At 46.4% G+C, this 19994-nt stretch overlaps 1 protein-coding gene across 3 annotated transcripts in view; it reads left to right on the plus strand.

Moving 5' to 3' along the window:
- Window positions 1-4488: 4488 nt before the first annotated feature.
- The window catches only part of KIF4A (kinesin family member 4A), a 73359-nt gene continuing 57853 nt past the window's right edge, over window positions 4489-19994 (plus strand). Inside the window, exons 1-8 of one of the 3 annotated variants that reach the window (XM_083159153.1) lie at window positions 4489-4763; window positions 9893-10026; window positions 10267-10381; window positions 11902-12092; window positions 12183-12278; window positions 12365-12531; window positions 12658-12752; window positions 17498-17617. In XM_083159153.1, coding sequence (XP_083015279.1) covers window positions 9910-10026; window positions 10267-10381; window positions 11902-12092; window positions 12183-12278; window positions 12365-12531; window positions 12658-12752; window positions 17498-17617 — 901 coding nt within the window. In that variant the 5' untranslated portion in view covers window positions 4489-4763; window positions 9893-9909. The remainder of the gene's footprint in view (window positions 4764-9892; window positions 10027-10266; window positions 10382-11901; window positions 12093-12182; window positions 12279-12364; window positions 12532-12657; window positions 12753-17497; window positions 17618-19994) is intronic. The other 2 variants (XM_083159152.1, XM_083159151.1) reach the window with 2 other exon arrangements.

The raw sequence follows: 19994 nt of genomic DNA on the forward strand, positions 1-19994 counted from the left end.
GAGGGGTGAGATGGAGGAGGCAGGAGGATGGCCCCTCGGCACAGGCCACAGCCCCCAGCGGCATGGTACGGCACCCCATCCCACCACATACAGACAGCAGGACCCCCCGGCCGCGAACACCCAGTGCCCTGCCAAGGAAGCCCACAGGAGAGGAGGTATGGCTCTGCATCCGGCCAGTAATGGTGGACTCCAGCCCAGGGAGGGCCAGTAATGGTGGACTCCAGCCCAGGGAGTGCCCAAGCTCCAACCCCTGGCACCCCAGCCTCACTGACTCTCTCTGACTACCCCCCTCTCCCTGCACACTGGCTCTCCACCCCCCCTAGCTGCAGCTCCAACCAGGGCCCGGACACACTGCCCCCCCCTACAGCCTTATGATCCATCCTGCTGTGTGCTGTAGGAAAGATGGCCTGTTGAGCCCATCTGCTGCTGTGGGCACTGGGCAGCATGATCAAGATGGTGCCGCAAATAGCTGCCTAGGAACTGTGCACTCTCACTCGCCATATGTAACCCTGTGTCTCCCCTGTCTCGTCTCTGCTTGTATTGCTGCCTGCCTGGCTGATGCGGTGACCAGTGGCACCACTGATTGCTGCCAGGTGCTGGGCTGCTTGGCAGGTATATGTTCCCTGTGTGATAACTGTACTGTCTCTGCTTGTATTGTTGCTTGCCTGGCTGTTGCGGCGACCAGTGGTGCCGCTGATGACTGCCTAGGTGTTGGGCTGCTCGGCGTGTATATGCTCCCTGTGTGATAACTGTACTGTCTCTACTTATATTGTTACATACCTGGATGCTGCAACGACCAGTGGTGCCGCTGATGGCTGCCTAAGCGCTGTGCAGCTTGGAAGGTATATGTTCCCTGTGTGATAACTGTACTGTCTCTGCTTGTATTGTTACCTGCTTGGCTGTTGCAAGGACTAGTGGCGCCGCTAATTGCTGCCTAGCAAATATATGTTCCCTGCCTCTATAATGACCAGGATTAGTGTATACCTGTATGTGTTATGCATATCTGTACTGTCACTGTTGAACAGTTACCTACCGGCTGTTGCACAGCAATCCAAATCAAATTCCGGTCCTTGTGTATTATCACGGCGCCCCCGATTTCCATCGCAGGGCATTGTACAACCAAAAAATTGTGTCGCATCCCATGCGATATGCGACGTGATTGTACCCGATTTTTAATTGTACATGCACCCAGATGCCTGATTCCTATGTTAAATGCCCCCCCCAGACCCAATTTTAGATTGTACACCCACCCTGATGGGTAATGACTATGTTAAATGCCCCCCCCCCATTGTTAACGCCACCCCACTATCAACGCCAACACGAAGCATGGTGATCGCAGCAAGCCCGCGAGGGGCGGCGGTATGCGTCCTCCGACCTTTTCATACCCCCACTATCCACGTCGGCGTGGAGTTGATTTTCTATAGTGTGGCGAGCGCAGCGAGCCACCGAGCCTGAAGAATGGCGAGCGCAGCGAGGGGATGCGTAATACTTGGGAAGTAATGCGCATCCCCTCGCCATGCTTCGGGCTCAGTGGCTCGCTGCGCTTACCACACTATATAAAATCAACCCCATGCCGACGTGGATAGTGGGCGTATGAAAAGGTCGGAGGACGCGTACCGCCGCCCCTCGCGGGCTCGTCACGATTCGGGTTGGCGTTAACAATGGGGGGGCATTTAACATAGTCATTACCCATCAGGGTGGGGATACAATTAAAAATCGGTTCTGGGTGGGCATTTAACATGGGAATTATCCCAAATCGCGTCGCATCGCATGCCATTATAATGGCATGCGATGCAACACAATATTAAAATTGTACACTCAGCCCAGGGAAAGGCTCAAAATCGGGTCCCATCGCATACCTTAATTAGTGGTATGCGATGCGATGGGCGCCGTGATAATACACAAGTACCCAAATTCCTAGTATACCTGGCCAATAAAGCTGATTCTGATAACTAACTAGTATAGGCTAGGCCAGGCATGTCCAAACTGTGGCCCTCCACTACACATCCCAGCATGCCTTGCCATAGTTTTAGCATTCCCTAATAGCAAAACTATGGCAAGGCATTATGGGATTTGTAGTTTCACAACATCTGGAGGGCCATAGTTTGGACATGCCTGGGCTAGGCCATAGGTTCCCAAACGCGGTCCTCAAGGCACCCCCACCGGTCCAGGTATTAAGTATATCCATGCTTGGCCACATGTGACTTAATAAGTAACTCAGTCAAGGAGCCCATACACGGTCCGTTGTGTTTGGCTCCGTTCTGTACTATGCGATGCACGCATCACATAGTACGGTACAAAAAGTATGTGCTGCACATACTTTTTGTACTAGCTATACATCGGATCGGATCGCAGTGCATGCACACTGCATGCACTAGGCATGCGATCCGATCCGATGTGTGCTGTTTAAGCACACAACGGATCTGATTAACGGACCGTGTATGGGGGGCATCAGTCTGATTTAACCATCTGTGCTGAGCCATGGATATACCTAAACATACCTCCCAACATTCAAATTACAAAAAGTGGTGTTGGTTGTGGCGCTGCAGTCCCCTTTAAGGTAGGATAGTGGGGTTCTATCACCAATGGGAAATGTATCATCAATTCTTCCGTCCAGTCGATTAGAAAGAATATCAGACTGACCTGGGAGAATTTCCCTATGTGCATATAAAGGTTTCTTTGCACTTCTCTCCACTTCTGTATACACAATGGATAGCCAGATACGATCCCACACACAGGAGCCCCTTGAGATATGCACTCACCAGGATGAAGTGCCCTATGTGCACTGAAAGGTATCTTTATATCCGACCCTTTTCATCACAGGACACAAGTGGACCGCTGACTTCCAGATGTAAATGGTAAAACTCCAAATTTATTTTCCAAAACGATACATCAGATAAAAACAGATAAAAATGTGGGAAGGGAATCCCTAGGCAAGTGGTGGTCTGGATACCTTCCAATCCGGATAGAAGGCCACCCAGTCGCTGAAGATAACAAAACAGCACCTACCACGAGCCTCTGGGGTATTCTCTTTCTCCTCCAACCACCAACGCGTTTCGGGCTGTTTTGAATAAGCCCTTTTTCAAGGTGTGGAGGAACTAACCACCTTTCCGGTATTTATACCAGAATCCAAACATCACATGTAGTAAGCTCACACTAAAACATGGAAAAACACCCAAAATAACAGTATTGAAGCATGCATTAACAATCAAGTCAAAACACAGGTCTTACACTTGTATACAGTGTTAAACTATAATTTACACATCCAGCAAAAAAAATTTAAATATGCAGGTCTTTTAGAACGAGTAAAAGTAGATGCTGCCATAATGAAGTCCGTTTATGGTTTTACCCATACCCTGCAGGCACAGCTGATAGAAATCCGTGCTTAGCGTTAAAAACCCGCGCTTCCGGGTTAGTGGAACGCATGACGCTCCGTTACGTCACTTCCGGTGACGCGTGGAACGCATAGCGCTGGATGAGGGTTTTTCTTACGCTGAGAGCTCTCTTGCTTCACACGCTGGATGTAACTTTATTGATTCGCTCAGTGGAACGCAAACAATGCCATAAACGGAACTTGGAACTTCCTGTGTGCTTCTTATTGTGGTCTGCTCCTGGGCTTTTCTCTTAATTTTTGAATGCCGTCACCCAGTGGCGTAGCTATAGCACCGCAGCCCCCGCGGTCGCGGGGAGGCGCTGGGTAAGTGCGGGCGCCGGGGGGCTGCGGTGCTATTATAATGCCCCATCCCCCGCAGCTTTACCTATGGTCCCGGCTCCCCTGGCTTCATTCTGATGCTATTTCGACGGGCTATCATAAAATGTCCGCCCCCATATAGCAAACAGTTCTATGAAACTGTCTGCTGTATGGGGGTGGCCATTTTGTGATGGTCCGTGTTTAGCATCAGAATGAAGCCAGGAGGGGAGCCGGGACCAGCGCAGCGAATACAGGTAAATATGCGGGGGATGGGGGGGGGGGCATGGGCGGCCGGGGTGGTGGAGGAGGGGGGGGCGTGATATATTATCGACGGGGGGGCTCCCAAATTATAGTTACGCCGCTGCCGTCACCTGTTGTAAAACACCTTTCTCATCACTTGCCCTGTTCAAAAACATACATAAAGAGGAAAGTCCAGAAGCAGAGTAATTTGTCCCTCCTGGCATGGATCATGTTGGGAGGTATGCCTAAAACCTGGACCGGTGGGGTGCCTTGAGGACCGCGTTTGGGAACCTCTGGGCTAGGCACAGCACAGCAATGAATGAACTACTGGTGGTGGCCGGCTGGAAACCAGTAACCAGAAGAACAGTGCGCATGCGCATTACTTATACTGTGACAGCCAGGCGCTGGAGCGCGCACTCCTTTCAACAAAAATACCTCAAAGTTATATTGCACTACATTGACAACACCACGTGTCGCAACAACGTTAATGTCATATATCCAATGCAATATATACAAAATTTATCCCAGGCGCAGACGGCTCTACGTTACCGTCCCGGCGTCCCATTATTTACGGAGGACCGGCGTACTCGCTCCCGCGTGAGAACGTATCGGCCACTTGCTTTACGTGGAGTGCTGGGAGGCCTTTCATTGGTTGCTTCGAGACGTTACGAATTTGAAACTTGGCGGCTACAACAGAGCTGAGGAGAGGACACCGGCCGTACACGGAGATCCTAGAGAGAAAACACCGGTTACAGCCGCACCTAGCAGGCAGGCAGCGCACAGAGCTTCCCTTCAGGCAATCGGGAACAGACTGTACCGGAATATCTGTGGGGTGAGGCTGACGGACGTTCCCTTCCATAAACTGTGTGATCGGCCCCCGTCCTGCATATAGCAGACAGGGTAGTGGTTCAGGTGCTCCTAGCTATTGCATTATAACGCCTGCAATCCTCTTGCTGATCAGGCATCCTTTGACTTGTAGTTCCAGGGTTTGGTCCTCCGCTAGTGGTATACGGTGTGACAGGAGAGGACTGCACACCATCTAGTGCCCTTCTGCCCATCCTGATACCCTATGTTAGTTGTGTGTTTTGTATATCATAATGTTCTGTTCCTTATACTGTGTAACTCTTTGGGTTACCAGTGTGCTAATGCAGTTGGCTTATGCTTTGGTGCCTCAGTTTCTTTATCTAGCGTTATGCAACTACAGAAGAAAAACAATAGACTTCCTGTACATATCAAACATCTGATGAAATAAAAAAAATGGCCTACTAGGACACAACACATGGCTCAACTATACAGTGAGTCAATAACACATGGACTACCTAGCAAGGGAGTAGTTATGTGAATGGTTATTAATGGGGAGAAGCGTAAGACGTGCTGACAACACTACTTTCGCTGTTATTAAGCAAACGTGTGCAATGCGTTGCTATCATCAAGATAGGATGCTGATTGCAGGAGACATTGTATGAAAAGTCTGTATCGATGACTGTTCTGACACTTGCATTTGTCGTCACCCATACTCCAGCAGGGACAGCGCTGTTGCATCTGCTGGCTCAGAGCTGCAAGTGAAACAGATCTCGAGCATGCTTAGTGAGCTGGCCAGAGGAGAAATGCAGCACTAGGCTGATGTGCTGTGGGCAGCAGATATCGTAATACAGCTCTTCAGGTGCCCATACATGTACCAATTACCCGGTACTTTTTGTGCTAAAATAGCATCATTGTGCATGGGATGCAATGCTATTTTAGCACAAAAAGTACCGGATAATTGGTACGTGTATGGGCACCTTTCGACCATGTTACTGTATTCTACCCCAATGTGCTATGCTATAAATGAGATTATTAAAACCACTTATTAGGATGAACATTATACAGATCTGTACTTTTTCAGTGCTCATAGCATCATATGTGGTATGCGTACGATCCTGCTACGCATTTGCATCTATCGGAAGTGGCTAGCAATTCGAACAAGATGGCATGCTGCATTGTGGGGTCGCTGTATGAAGCAGTGATAACTGAGGAGAAGTGTACTGTGGTAACCAATCAGCACTGAAGTAACATCTACAATTTGCATAATATAAAGTAATACAAAGCAGCTGATTGGTTGCCTGGGGCCCCTTCTCTCTTATCACTGCTTCATACATCTACCCATGTGTACGCATTGTGATCCCTCTACAGAATGCTGCTATATGCAGCAATGCTATCAGGAAACATCTGTATAATAAAATCTTGGGGCCTTTTTATCAAGGTGTTTATTTTATATAAAGTAAAGTGATGATAATTGTGAGTGGTGGTGATGTAATTATAAACTAATACAGAATATTTCACAGAAATTTGCAGAAGGTTAATCTGTGTTGAAGTCCCCATTATCATTGAGGGCTGTGCTTTGACTCCTATGTCACAAACTTTGGAAAAAATATTGATATTGACCGTACACACTGACCGATATCCCTCAGGTGAAGTTGCTGATGATATTAGATTGAGTTGCATGAACAGATTGGGCCGCCGGCTAGTTATCGATATTGACTGTAGATACTGGACTATTTATAGGCAATATCATTGGGATTCTGTCACCCAGTGTGTACTGAGCTTAACTCACAATGACAGGTTATCGCTCCTGCTGTCCCTGTGAGTTAACAGAGCAGAAAGATTTTCATACAGTATGCCATAATTATTAATATATTTAGACTTCCTAGCAAACATTAAGAAAGAGAGAAGATATAGATTCTAGACTGCATCAGGTAAAATAAGAATCTACATAATGGGGACGATGTAAAAACCGGACCCGTACAAGACCCCGGATCGCCAGACAGAACATCAAAATCTGCATTCTGGAGCTGGTATTATCTGGTCTGGGGGAGGCCTTTTAATAGCTTTCACCAGGGACATGGGGAAGGGGAGATTACAGCCTCCCCATGTGGTCCGGACTGTTCCGTTTTTTGCTACATGCCCGGACCATACAGGGAGGCTTTATTCTCACCCCATCTCCTCTCCCTGGTGACAGCTGTCACAGGGAACCCCCCGGACAGGACACCACCCCCTGGACTGGAAGCTACAAGCAGCGTTTGATGTCCGGTACAGGGTCTTGTCCGGTTTTTACCCATACCCAACATAATGTCCCTAAAAGTTACTGTAGATGTTATTTAATTCTCCCACGCCATTAAGCCCTTGTGGCATTTGGCAAAGAAAATCAATTATTTCCCTACCTACCCCACATATTGAATCCCTTTGATTGTAACTTTGGTACTTGTGTATTATCACGGCGCCCAAATATCATACGTACGCTAACGTAGTGAAATCTCATCGGATCGCATGTTGCGTTAGAGGCATGCGATTTTGTTACTTAATACGGTAATTCTCGTGGTGTATGCGTAACTGTGGTTTCAGAATTAATGTAGTCAGTCAGAGATACGTTATTTGCGTACTCACTCACAGATAGTATTCCCGCTCACTGTCAGAATCAGTCTGAGGTGAATTTGTGACAGGGTGGCAGCATCACTCAGAGCTGCAGCAGAGTTATCCCAAATGGCTCTATCTGTGGCTAATATCTTCACCCTGCCTAACACGGAGGAGGAGGCTGTCCGTTTTTTCCAGGACCATCGTCTGCTGCCACAGACGCGGAATTGTACAAACTGGCACCCCATGCGCTTGGTACTCAAAGAGTGTATGTGGCGGTGCCATATTAAAGCATGCCGACAAAAGGTGAGCCTAATGGAGCCCACACACGCACCGATTCCGGCGTGCGTTGTGGGCTTAACTAGCACACATAGCATCGCATCGTATGCCTTGTGCATGCGATGCTATGCTAGAAAAAGCTAGTACAAAAAGTATGTGCAGCACATACTTTTTGTACTGTACGATGAGGTCCCGCGGGAGCGCGCACCCCATCGTACAGCATCGCACCGCCGGCAACGGTGCGTGTGTGGGCACCTTAAGAGTAATTTCTGACTTTGCTGAGATTCATATATTCTTGGGCACAGGAGCTCACATCTATTAATTACTGTCAGCGTGAGCTGCAAATGTCAAATAAAACAGTTGTACTCTACAATGGTTGGATGCTGGAGGCCTGTACCATAGACCTGATGGCACAGCCGCATTGGTGGACCGGGCCAAATTGTTGAGGTCGGCTGTGTTTTTTTGGTGGGATCTCCAGAGAAAGTGGGCAGTGCTTCATTGTAGCGGTACCAAAACATGATGCCACCACTCTTATGTGTGCCATTAATGACAACATTGAGCCGGGCACAACCATTTATTCGGATTGCTGGCGGGGATACAGTTTAGAGCAATTGGAGCAGGCAGGATATACTCATGCCAGAGTAAATCTCCGCTACAACTTTATAGACCCTGATACACGTGTGCATACGCAAACCATTGAACGCCTTTGGGGCGCCTGCAAATGGTGGAACAAGCGGAAACGGGGGACTGCGCATCACCATTTACAGTCGTACTTGGGAGGAGTTCATGTGGCGGAAGTGTTTGGCTGGTGATAAGCCATTTGAGCACATCCTGCATGCGCTGACGCTGCTCCAAAAGGCAGATTGACTTTTTGTTTGTGTCATTAATTTCTTCATTAATGTTCATATTACAAGTTTATAATCTTTATGGTTCCTATCATTGTAATTATTGTTGGTGTTTATTCTGATAATATACTTCAATGTGCTCTTTCTTAATTATTCACTAAATGATAGCAGTTATTCGTTAACACACGTCATCATTACTGTGTCAGATGAATGATATTGCAGGTGTAAATGTGTCCCAAAAACACCCCCACTATCCACGTCATCCCGAAGCGTGGCGAGTGGCAGCGGAACGCGTCCTCCGACCTTTTCATACCCCCACTATCCACGTCGGTGTGGAGTTGATTTTATATAGTGTGACGAGCGCAGCAAGCCTCCGAGCCCAAAGCGTGGTGAGCGGACGCGGATGACTTTACATGTATTCTGCGTCCCCTCGCAGTGCTTGCTGCGCTCGCCACACTATATAAGATCAACTCCACACCGACGTGGATAGTGGGGATATGAAAAGTTCGGAGGACCCGTTCCGCCAACCCTTGCGGGGCTTGCCACGCTTCTGGATGCCGTGGATAATGGGGGTATGAAAAGGTATTTTACGTCACACATACATATACACAGGGCTTTTACACACATATGACACAGGGTTCTATCACATATGCATATACACAGGGTTAAAATCGCATTCAATCGCATGTAATTTGAGTTTTCTGGTATTTCTGTATTATGCTATGAGATGCGATGCGATAGCAAAAGTGTACAAGGAGCAGTGAATAAATTAACTACTAAAATCGCATCGCAGCGTGTTATGGTATTTCAGTGTTAAGGTATGCGATGCAGTGAATAAATTAACCAGGGAAATCGCATCGTATACAACGTTAACATGACATGCGATGCGATTTAACTAAGCAGAATAGCCCACTACGCAAATAGCGTACTGTGATAATACACAAGTACCGTAACTTTTCTTAATACATCATAATGCCATTGTATTATGTTTAGTAAAAGGATGTATTTTTACTTAAGTATATGCCCTCTCTATATTGTAGGTCACAGGCACTTTTAATAGCATATGAATATCTACAGTTCCCAAAACATTTTTTCTTTTTACATATGATCTAAAATATAAATCTTCTGTATGTTCACACTGGAGTAATTTTTCCTACACTGGAGTAATTTTTCCTGCACTTATTGAAATCGTCCCAATGTGTTTTTAAATGTGGTTTTGTTTATTATAAGACACTGGCTGTGTATCATCATTTGTGATTTTATTAAATATTAAAATACTGATAACTGTTATTTTCTGTTCTAGATGTATTGCTGTAATCTTTGTACATTAGAAGCCGCATTATGTTCCAGCAAACAAAATATAATCGCAGTCTGGATGCAAAATAACCAGTTGTCACTTTGGTATGATGTCACAATAAATGATCTGCTACATTTGTGTTTTTGCTAGGTGGTTCTAGCTGTAACATGGGAAAGGATGAGGGTATTCCAGTAAGAGTTGCTCTGAGGTGTCGTCCTTTGGTGCCAAAAGAAACGAATGAAGGCTGCAAGACGTGTCTAACGTTTGTTCCAGGTGAACCTCAGGTGAGTGCACATCTTGTGGCCACTTTTAGACCGTATTAGATTGGATCAACCAGTGGTTCTCCTGCTGTTGTAAAACTACATATACCAGCATGTCCTACAATAGTATTGACACTTCCTAATTGCAAAACTGTGGCAGGACATGTGGGGACTTGTATTTTCGCAACAGCTGGGAAGCTGCAGGATGGATAGGCCTGGACTAAATAATCAATTGCACAAGTTGACAGAGTTTTTACTGTGCAGGTGATTGTTGGCACAGAGAAGTCCTTCACATATGACTATGTGTTTGATCCAGCATCCGAGCAGGAGGAGGTGTATAACACTGCAGTAGCACCACTTATTAAAGGTTTGTTTAAAGGTAAGTCTGTTACTGAATATCTGAACTATCATTTGTACAAAAGTTTTGGGTTTTTAGCTAAGATTTTCTGTTATTTAATCTAAGTGATTTTGTGAGGCTGGAGTATACACCTGGCATAAAATATCTTGTAATCTGGTAAGGCTACATTTACAGCGCGTCTGCTTGATGTGTCTGCACTGAACACAACTAGGTGGGCATTTGAATTTGCCTGCCCAGTTGAGAAGTCAATCATTGGCTGTCCCTGCAGCAAGGGTACGGTTGGTCCAGCATTGGGGGCTATTCATACCTGATCGCCGGGCTGCAAATTCGCAGTCCTGTAATGTATCCATGGACTGCATGCTTACGGTTCATAGCGTGTATGCGGGGTGGAGATCCTGCGATAAAATCTGGCATTTTTACCCTTTTTTTCTTTTATTGTTTTTTTAAAATTTGCCATCCATTTGCAGATTGACAGGAAGCCACTGTTTGCCGGTGGTAACCTTTCGTTTTCTGGGAGTGTCAGTGGAACCGCAGGCATTTTTAGGCAATGTGTGCTCTGGCCTTGATCGGCCTGTTTCTATCGCATCGGCCAAGTAGGTTCTGGGTTATGCACAAACTGAGGAAAACTGAGTTGTGGATGGATTTGCAGATATTCGCCTATCTGTGATCTTTTCACAGTGTTGAAATGCGCTGAAATACACAATAAGTCACACGGAATGAGCCAAAATTCACTTTTTGCTACACAGAGGAGGGTCTCTTCACAAGTGTAATGTAGTCTCAGTTGCTGCCTGTGATGGAGTTTTGTGCCCCATTAAATATATATATGTACTTTTAAGGGAGGCACAAATCTTCAATCACAAGCAGTAACTGGGATGACATTACACTTGTGAAGATGCCCACTTCCCCCTCCCACCCATGTAAAAGCATAGCAGAAAACACTGGACTGAAGAAAGCCGCCACCCACCCCACATGTAGTGCATGTCCCCACTTTAATATCTTACTATACTTGTCAGAATCCCCGCTGCTGCTGCGCCTCCTTGCTGCCGCTGATAATCCCCACAGACATTGCAGACGCCCCAAGTCCCACCGCTGCTGATCTCCCGGTCGGAGTCACTGCTTTTCTTCCTGCTCTTCACTTGTGGTGCTCGGGCAATTTCATGATTCCACCTGCGCACTGCTTCACTGGGAACTCTGAAGCCTCCCCGCTCTCCCACCTAACCCTGTCCGTCTCCCTGAAGCGGAGACGGACAGGGTTCCCGCCACCCGGAAACTGAGACGTGCGTGCGTGTGAGACGCACGCACGTCTCAGTCACATGGAGCGGATCGCCGGCGGAGACAATCTGGCGATTCGCCAGCAAGGGGGAGGTTGGCTCCATCTGTATATTACAATTTTGTTTTTTTAAATCCATTCATACTTTTTTTTTTTTTTTTTTTTTGTCTAGATTATGGAATAACTTTTTATAGTTTCTGTAATTGAACAATAAATGAATCCAATTTCATATAGTTTGTTTTTAATTGAGGCTGATGTGCTTCTCACCCAGGATACAATGCGACAGTGCTTGCATATGGACAGACCGGTTCAGGGAAAACCTTCTCGATGGGAGGAGCATACACCCATGACCAGGAGAATGAGCCAGTAGTGGGAGTCATCCCAAGAGTTGTCAAGGCGCTATTTAAAGAAATTGAACAAAGGTCAGACTGGGAATTTCTTGTGAAAGTGTCCTACTTAGAGGTAAAACTACTTTTAAAAATATTGATAACCCAGTTAATGTTCTTTCAAACTGCATTGTTTTAACGCTACAAAACCCCAATCAATTTTCAGATTTATAATGAAGACATACTTGATTTGTTGTATTCATCTCGGGATAAAACAGGTGCCCCAATTAGCATCCGTGAAGACCCCAAAGAAGGCATTAAGGTATGTTATCTTCTATTAATTTCCAGTACATGCAGGGTGATTGTATTTGTAGATTTAATAAAAAAATGTTTAATTTTAATATTCAGATCTGTGGCTTGACTGAGCGCGATGTGAAGAATGCCTTGGATATGATATCTTGCTTGGAGCAAGGTAACAGTTGTCGCACTGTAGCTTCTACTGCCATGAACTCGCAGTCTTCCCGATCACATGCGATCTTCACCATCTCTATAGATCAGAAGAATGAAGAGGACAAGTAAGTAATCCTATTCAGCACAGTCTCTCAAACACCACAACTGGATCTGTCATCAAATAACTGTTTACTGTTTGGAAGTATTGGTAAGGAAGTTTAACTATAACTACCCTACTCTTCCCCATCTAGAAATAACAGTTTTCGTTCTAAGTTGCATCTTGTTGATCTGGCTGGGTCTGAAAGACAGAAAAAGACAAAAGCAGAAGGGGATCGTCTGAAAGAAGGTAAGGATAATCCTGAGAGAACTGGCAGAATCGGGCTCTGCATGTTAGCTACTTCTCTCCTCCCCCTCTTCCTGGCATGCTCCCTGTCTGTAGAAAGCCCACCGTGGGTAATGCTACCTGGTCAAGTTGCACGTTGGCTCCTTCCTACCTATGGTGTGTTGAGTTTTCTTTCTTTCTTGCCTGGAAGACCTGCAATGATATGCTCAATCCCTTTTGAGCATCTAGTGAAAAGAACTGCACCAAGTCCTGCACTTAAGTGAAGGGCCGCATCCAGGAGGTTCTAAGGCAGACCGGTCTCCCAAAGTATTATGCATGCTGGTAATAGGGGCCATTCCTGAAAAATCTTAGCAGGTGGAGGTGGCCTAGGAGCTGCAAGCTATAATCCTAAGCAACTACAATATTACTTATGAGTGTAGAGCCCTGATGGGTAGCAATGCCCAAAGGAACCTTAGCAGAAAGACTGGGCCTTCTTCTGTCCAAACCCTAAATAGAAAGTATATTGGTACAGGTTCAACAGTCACATACCGCAGGAGTACCCACTTCCTCGGGCGCACACTGTGTTGTGTACGTAATGGGGCTGTGCAATAGATTGTAAGCTTTCACTTATTGAGACAAGTGGGGCTATAGAGCGTGAAACTCCGGTCACCCTGGCTGCATGTGTGTGACAGAGCCACATAACAGTGCTTTATTGTATCATTGTAAATGCCCGAAAACCAATTCGTGTTCGCTATAGCTTGACCATTAAGCAGCATGTTTTTTAATATATAATTAACTAGTCCAAAGCCTGTCAAAATGATGGCTTCTGCAATGTACATTAACTTTGTGCTGTGACAGTATTTAGCCCTCAAACTCTCCAGCCCAGTTCCTAACTCCAATCTGTCTTCAAAGCTCCCCTTGTGTGTGTGTGTGTGTGTGTGTGTGTGTGTAAAATATCTATATCGACATGGACACCGTCAGTGTACTGTTTCCCCTTGCATGACACCCCATTCTTCGCTACGCTTGGCACACTATTCCGGTGATGGCTAACCTTGATGCTCCAGCTGTTGTTGAACGACACATCCCAGCATGCCCTGCATCAGTTTTAGCAATAGTAAAACTGATGCAGGGCATGCTGGGATGTGTCATTCAATGACAGCTGGAGTGTCAAGGTTAGCCATCACTGCACTGTTCTATTCTCTTCTCTATCTCCACACCCTAGTGGATCAAACCCAGGCCGTATGTCTGAAAGAGATATTAGTAAATTTTCTCCTTAACCCCTTCCCGACATTGGACGTACATTTACGTCATGGTCGGGAAGTACTTCCCGACACATGGCATAAATGTACGTCATGTGTTTAAACTGTCACTGCGTCTAGAGACGCAGTGACAGTTAGGTGATGTCTGCTGTCCCTGACAGCAGACATCCCCCCTCGTCGCCCAGGGGGGGCAGGGGTGCCCCCCCCGGTCGGCGATCGCTGTGATTGGCTGTTCAAATGTGAACAGCCAATCACAGCTATTTCCGTGTTACCGGCGGCTACGCCGCTCGGTAACACAGAAATCGGTGGTGATCGGTGCAGCACCGATCACCACCGATCCGCAGACACCCCCTCCCACCCCCCCGGCAGCTCACCGTCAGCACCCGGCAGCAGCACCCGGCAGCTCACCGTCAGCACCCGGCAGTCGCAGCCGGAGCGCACGCAGCGTGCGCTCCCCCCTCCCACCCCCGTACCCACAGCAGCAGCAGCAGCAGCATGAGCTGCTAAAAATAAAATTAAATCAGCTGAATTTTATATATATATATATATATATATATATATATATATATATATATATATATATATATATACACATGTGTATATGTGTGTGTGTATATATATATATATATATATATATATATATATATATATATATATATATATATATATATATATATATATATATATATATATACACACACATATATACACATACATATATATATACACACACATATATACACATACATATATACATATACATACACACACACACACACACATATATATATACATAGATATTCCCGACATATGACGTATATATACGTCATGGTCGGGAGGTACTTCCCGACCGAAGACGTATATATACGTCATGGTTTTACTGTCACCGCGTCTATAGACGCGGTGACAGTTTGGAGATGTCTGCTGTCCCTGACAGCAGACATCCCCCCTCGCGGCGATCGCTGCGATTGGCTGTTCAAATGTGAACAGCCAATTGCAGCGTTTTCTGTGTTACCGGCGGCTAAGCCGCTCGGTAACACAGTGATCGGTGCTGTACAGCACCGATCACCACCGATCGCCAGCCCCCCCCCCCCCCTCCCACCCGGCAGCCCCCCTCCCTCCCACCCACCCGGCTGCCGCAGCGCCAGCACCGCTCCCACCCCCCCGCCAGCCGCAGCGCCAGCCCCCATCCCAAAGCTGGTGACCAAAATGGGGTCACTTGTGGGGGGGTTCCACTGTATTGGTGCTTCGGGGGTCTTGCTAATGCGACATAGCACCCACCATTCATTCCACCACCAAAAATCACTCCTTCCCTTCTGAGTCCTGCCATGCACCCAACTGGCATTTTTTGGTCACATGTGAGGCATTGCCGTACTCGGGAGAAATTGGGGCACAGATTTTGGGGTGCTTTGTCTCCTTCATTCCTTGTGAAAATTAAAAATTTTGAGCCAGAACTGCATTTTTCTGTAAAAAATTACATTTTTTTACAGAAAAATGCAGTTCTGGCTCAAAATTTTTAATTTTTACAAGGTATGAAGGAGAAAAAGCACCCCAAAATCTGTGCCCCAATTTCTCCCGAGTACGGCAATGCCTCACATGTGACCAAAAAATACCAGTTGGGTGCATGGCAGGACTCAGAAGGGAAGGAGTGATTTTTGGATTTTGCAGCACAGATTCTGGTTGAATGACCCCCGAAACACCCATACAGTGGAACCCCCCCACAAGTGACCCCATTTTGCAAACTACACCCTTCAGGGAATTCATCAAGGGGTATAGTGTACATTTCAAACCCCCCGGGGTTTCACCAATTTTGATACAACTGAGCTGTGAAAATGAAAAATTTATTTTTTTCATTTTCACTGCCCAGTTGTACCACAATTGGTGAAACCCCTGGGGGTTTGAAATGTACACTATACCCCTTGATGAATTCCCTGAAGGGTGTAGTTTGCAAAATGGGGTCACTTGTGGGGGGGTACCTAACTTTTAGCATTTTATGGTGCCTAGAAACCTACATGGTGCCTAAAAAATAATCTCATAAAAAGGAGGCTCCAAAATCAAGTAGGTGCTCCTTCTATTATGAAGCCTGTGGTTTGGTCACCGTGCATACTAGGGCCACATATAGGATATTTATGAAAACCAAAGAATTGGGGGAATCAATTTTTAGTCACATTTCTCTAGTAAAATCTACTGTGTTCCTTAGAAAAATGTATTAAAATTGAAAATCCGAAAAAAAAATGAAATTTTGAAATTTCACCTACACTTTGTTTTAATTCCTGTGAAACACCTAAAGGGTTAACAAACTTCCAAAATGCTGTTTTGAATACTGTGAGGGGTGCAGTTTTTGAAATGGCATCATTTATGGGGGTGTCTCACATACAAGTCCCTCAAAGTCACATCATAACTGACCTGGTCCCTAAAAAAATCAGTGTTTGAAATTTTCTTGAAAATTTGAGAATTTGCTATTCATATTTTAAGCCTCCTAGTGTCCAAAAAAATGAAAATGAGGTTGAAATAATGATGGCAACATAAAGTAGACATATGGTCTATGTTAGTTATTCACTATTTTGAGTGGTAAGATTATTTGTCTCACAAGCAGAAAATTTAACATTTTGCAAATCGCAAAATTTTCCATTTTTTCACGATATTTTGGTATTTTTCACAAAAAAACACAGACTGTATCGACGAAAATTTACCACTAACTTGAAGTACAATGTGTCACGAAAAAACAATCTCAAAATCACTGGGATAAGTAAAAGCAAAAAAAAGTTATCCCCACTTAAGTGAGACATGTCAGAATTGAAAAAAAGGGCTCTGTCAGGAAGGCAAAAACAGGCTCTGTCGGGAAGGGGTTAATGTTAGAAAGCATTAACACATGGTCAAACAAGGTTTCTAATACATAGCAATGTTTTACAGTATTATTATAACAAACAGGATTTTTGGGTACTTGTTTCCTAGCACGGCGCCAGCGATTTTTAATTGCATTGATCGGGGCCTAAAAAATTGTGTCCATCGCATGCAACCAAATCGCATGGAATCAATGGGACCAATGTAAAATAAACCGTACACCCCAATTTTTATTAAATGCCCCCCCCCCCCCCCCATTGTTAATGCCACCCCAGTATTGACGCCAACCCGAAGCGTGGCGAGCCCGCTCCCCCCCCCCACTTTTCATACCCCCACTATCCACGTCGGTGTGGAGTTGATCTTATAAAGTGTGGCGAGCCACCGAGCCCGAAGCGTGGCGAGCGGACGCGCATTACTTCACAGGTATTATGCGTCCCCCTTTATATTGTATCTGCTGTCTGTATTCAATACTGGCAGTAAGTGGAAGCCACAGGATGCTTCCAAACAGCCTCTATGTTAAGTGACATCTGAGGCGATTGTCCCTTTTTTTTAAATGTATTTATTTTTATGGTGTCAACTTCAATCCTATTTTTTTTTTAAATAGAAAGGTACTTGATCTTCTCTAATGCACATGTTTGTTTTTTGTGTATTATTTAACACTTTTAGGTATCAGTATTAACCGTGGCTTACTGTGTCTGGGAAATGTTATCAGTGCATTGGGAGATGACACAAAGAAAGGTGGCTTTGTGCCGTACAGAGATTCAAAGTTAACTCGTCTTTTACAAGGTAAGACTCATCCACTTAGGCAGGGTGGGTTTCTGCATTGTACTTAAGAACAGTTTGTGACATAGCAGAGTCCTACAATTTAACTAGTCAGTACATATTCTGAAAGCCGGGAACATAAAATTGTTTCGACTTTTCCAATTAGGTGTAAGTTACCGTTTTCTCCGCAAACTCACATTGCATGTTCTAGAAACCCGCACTTTTTTTTTTTTTTTTTTTTTTGTAAACAGCTATTTGAGATTTCTCTGACATGCAGCAGGGACCACTGGAATCACTTTGGGTATTAGAGCTGGGAATGCTGGGAGCTAGGCACATCTTAATATTAATTAGGGGATACTGGCTCCTCCCCTCTAAGACCCACAATCCCCCAGTGAGAAAATTGTGCCAGGGAGTTAGGTCACAGTTTTTTCTGCTCCTGCACGTTTTCTAGCTTTTTTCTATTAGAAAGGTTTTTTCTCTATTTCTGTGAATCCCTTCCCCACCTAGGAAAAGGTGTGGGTCCGGGTATTCAGCGCCCCTGGATTTTCAGGTCGTCGGTCAGGACCTCGCTAAAGGTGCCTGCCCGTACGTTTCAGTGTCCCTGCCGCCCCTCCATCAAAGGGGACGCCAGTCACGAAGTGAAGCCTCCGGTGGTGAGTACTGCGCTGAGCGCGCTTTCCACATGCCGTCCCCTGCTCTCTGTCTCAGCCGCGCTGTGCGCTTATCCTGCAGTGTTTGTGAGGCGCCGCCATCTTGCGGAAGGCGCGTCCTCGTGCTGCAGGTCCCGCTTGGTGAAGCTGTTTGCGGAGGCTTGCACAGAGGAACGCTAGCAGCGGGTGGCTCCGGGCGCTGTCAGGACTGCACAGGCTGGCTAGGTATGAGGGAGAGGGGACACGCTTAAGAACGGGAGGCGGGCATGGCGCGGCCATTATACAGATACACTCGGTAAGGCTGACTCTTTCCTGTTTACAGGTGACTGCAGCTTGGGAAGCTCTGTAAAGGTTTTATGCTTACTTATATGGTGTCTTGCACTGGATAGGTACTTGTGTTCACAGGGCTTATTCTCCTCCAGGTCTCACAGAACCCTGAGGTTTTTGGCTTGTGAGAGGTGTATCTGTACTTAGTGTGTGTGTGTGTGTGTAACTGTCTTGTATTGCACGCATTGATCGGGCCGGGCGAGCAGGTGATCATGACGGGCAGGTCCAAAGCCTCTCAGAAGGTTTTTGCCTGTACTGTTTGTACAGCTAAGTTTTCCCAGTACACAGCTGAGGGGAACGCCACTGTTTGTCAGTCATGTTCAGGTGCCGAATCTGCGTCTCTAGCAGGCGCTTAGGCTCCCCAGTGGGCCTCGACCTTGGCGGGTACTATGTCCAAGCTGACATCTGAGTTGGCGCTTGCTCGCAGAGCCCACTTGGGCCACTGCTTTGGCAAGGTCTGTGGAGGGGTTAGCTAGCTCCATGAGCAGACCGCAGAGGCCCTCCACCTCCAGTAATAAGCGGCCTTATCAGGCTCTTATTATAGAAGATGATTTGGAGGAGGAGCATGATCCATTTCATGAAATGGAGGATGGCGAATGGGAGGAGGTTCAGGATATCATTCCTGAGGCTGAGCCTACTCCGTTAGGAATAGAGGCTCTTATTAGGGCGGTAAAGGAGGTTCTTCGTTTACCGGAGGATCCTATGCCAGAGCCGCAGGAGTTTGATCTGTTTGGCGGGGTTCAGAAGACGTCAGTGGTCTTCCCCTGTCCAAATCAAGATCAGCTTTTGGCGGCATGGAAGAATCCGGACAAGAGGTTCCAGATTCCCAGGCGTTTTCCTTCCCTGTATCCCTTTGAGCCGGCCGCCCTAAGCAAATGGGAGACTCCGCCTCCTGTGGACACCTCAGTCTCCCGGCTGTCCAGGAAAACTACGCTGCCAGTCCCTGGGGCTTCGGCCTTAAAGGACCCTTCAGACAGGAGGATGGAGGCGACCCTCAAGGCCATTTATGTGGCAGCAGGTACTCAACTCAGACCGGCCATAGTGTCGGCCTGGGTGAATAAGGCTAACGTCAAGTGGGCAGAGTTAATCATCGAGGGCTTGGAGGCCGGCATGCCTCTTGATGAACTGCGCCGCCTAGCCGAACACATTAAGGAGTCTGCTATGTTTTTAGGGGAGGCAGCAAAGGACGTGTCCTTAATCTCATCTAGAATCTCGGCAAGCGCCATTTCTGCGCGTCGAGCCCTCTGGCTACGCTCTTGGCAGGCGGACGCAGAATCTAAGAGGGCTGTGGAGGGTCTTCCCTTTTCTGGGGACATCCTCTTCGGTCCTGAATTAGACAAATGGATTTCACAGGCGACGGGAGGGAAGTCGGCCTTCCTGCCATCTGCAGCTCCTCCTCCACCTAGGCGGCAGTTTGCAGGCCC

The sequence above is a fragment of the Crinia signifera genome, chromosome 9 (assembly GCF_055691185.1).
Source record: "Crinia signifera chromosome 9, ASM5569118v1, whole genome shotgun sequence".
NCBI classification, from domain to species: Eukaryota; Metazoa; Chordata; class Amphibia; order Anura; family Myobatrachidae; genus Crinia; species Crinia signifera.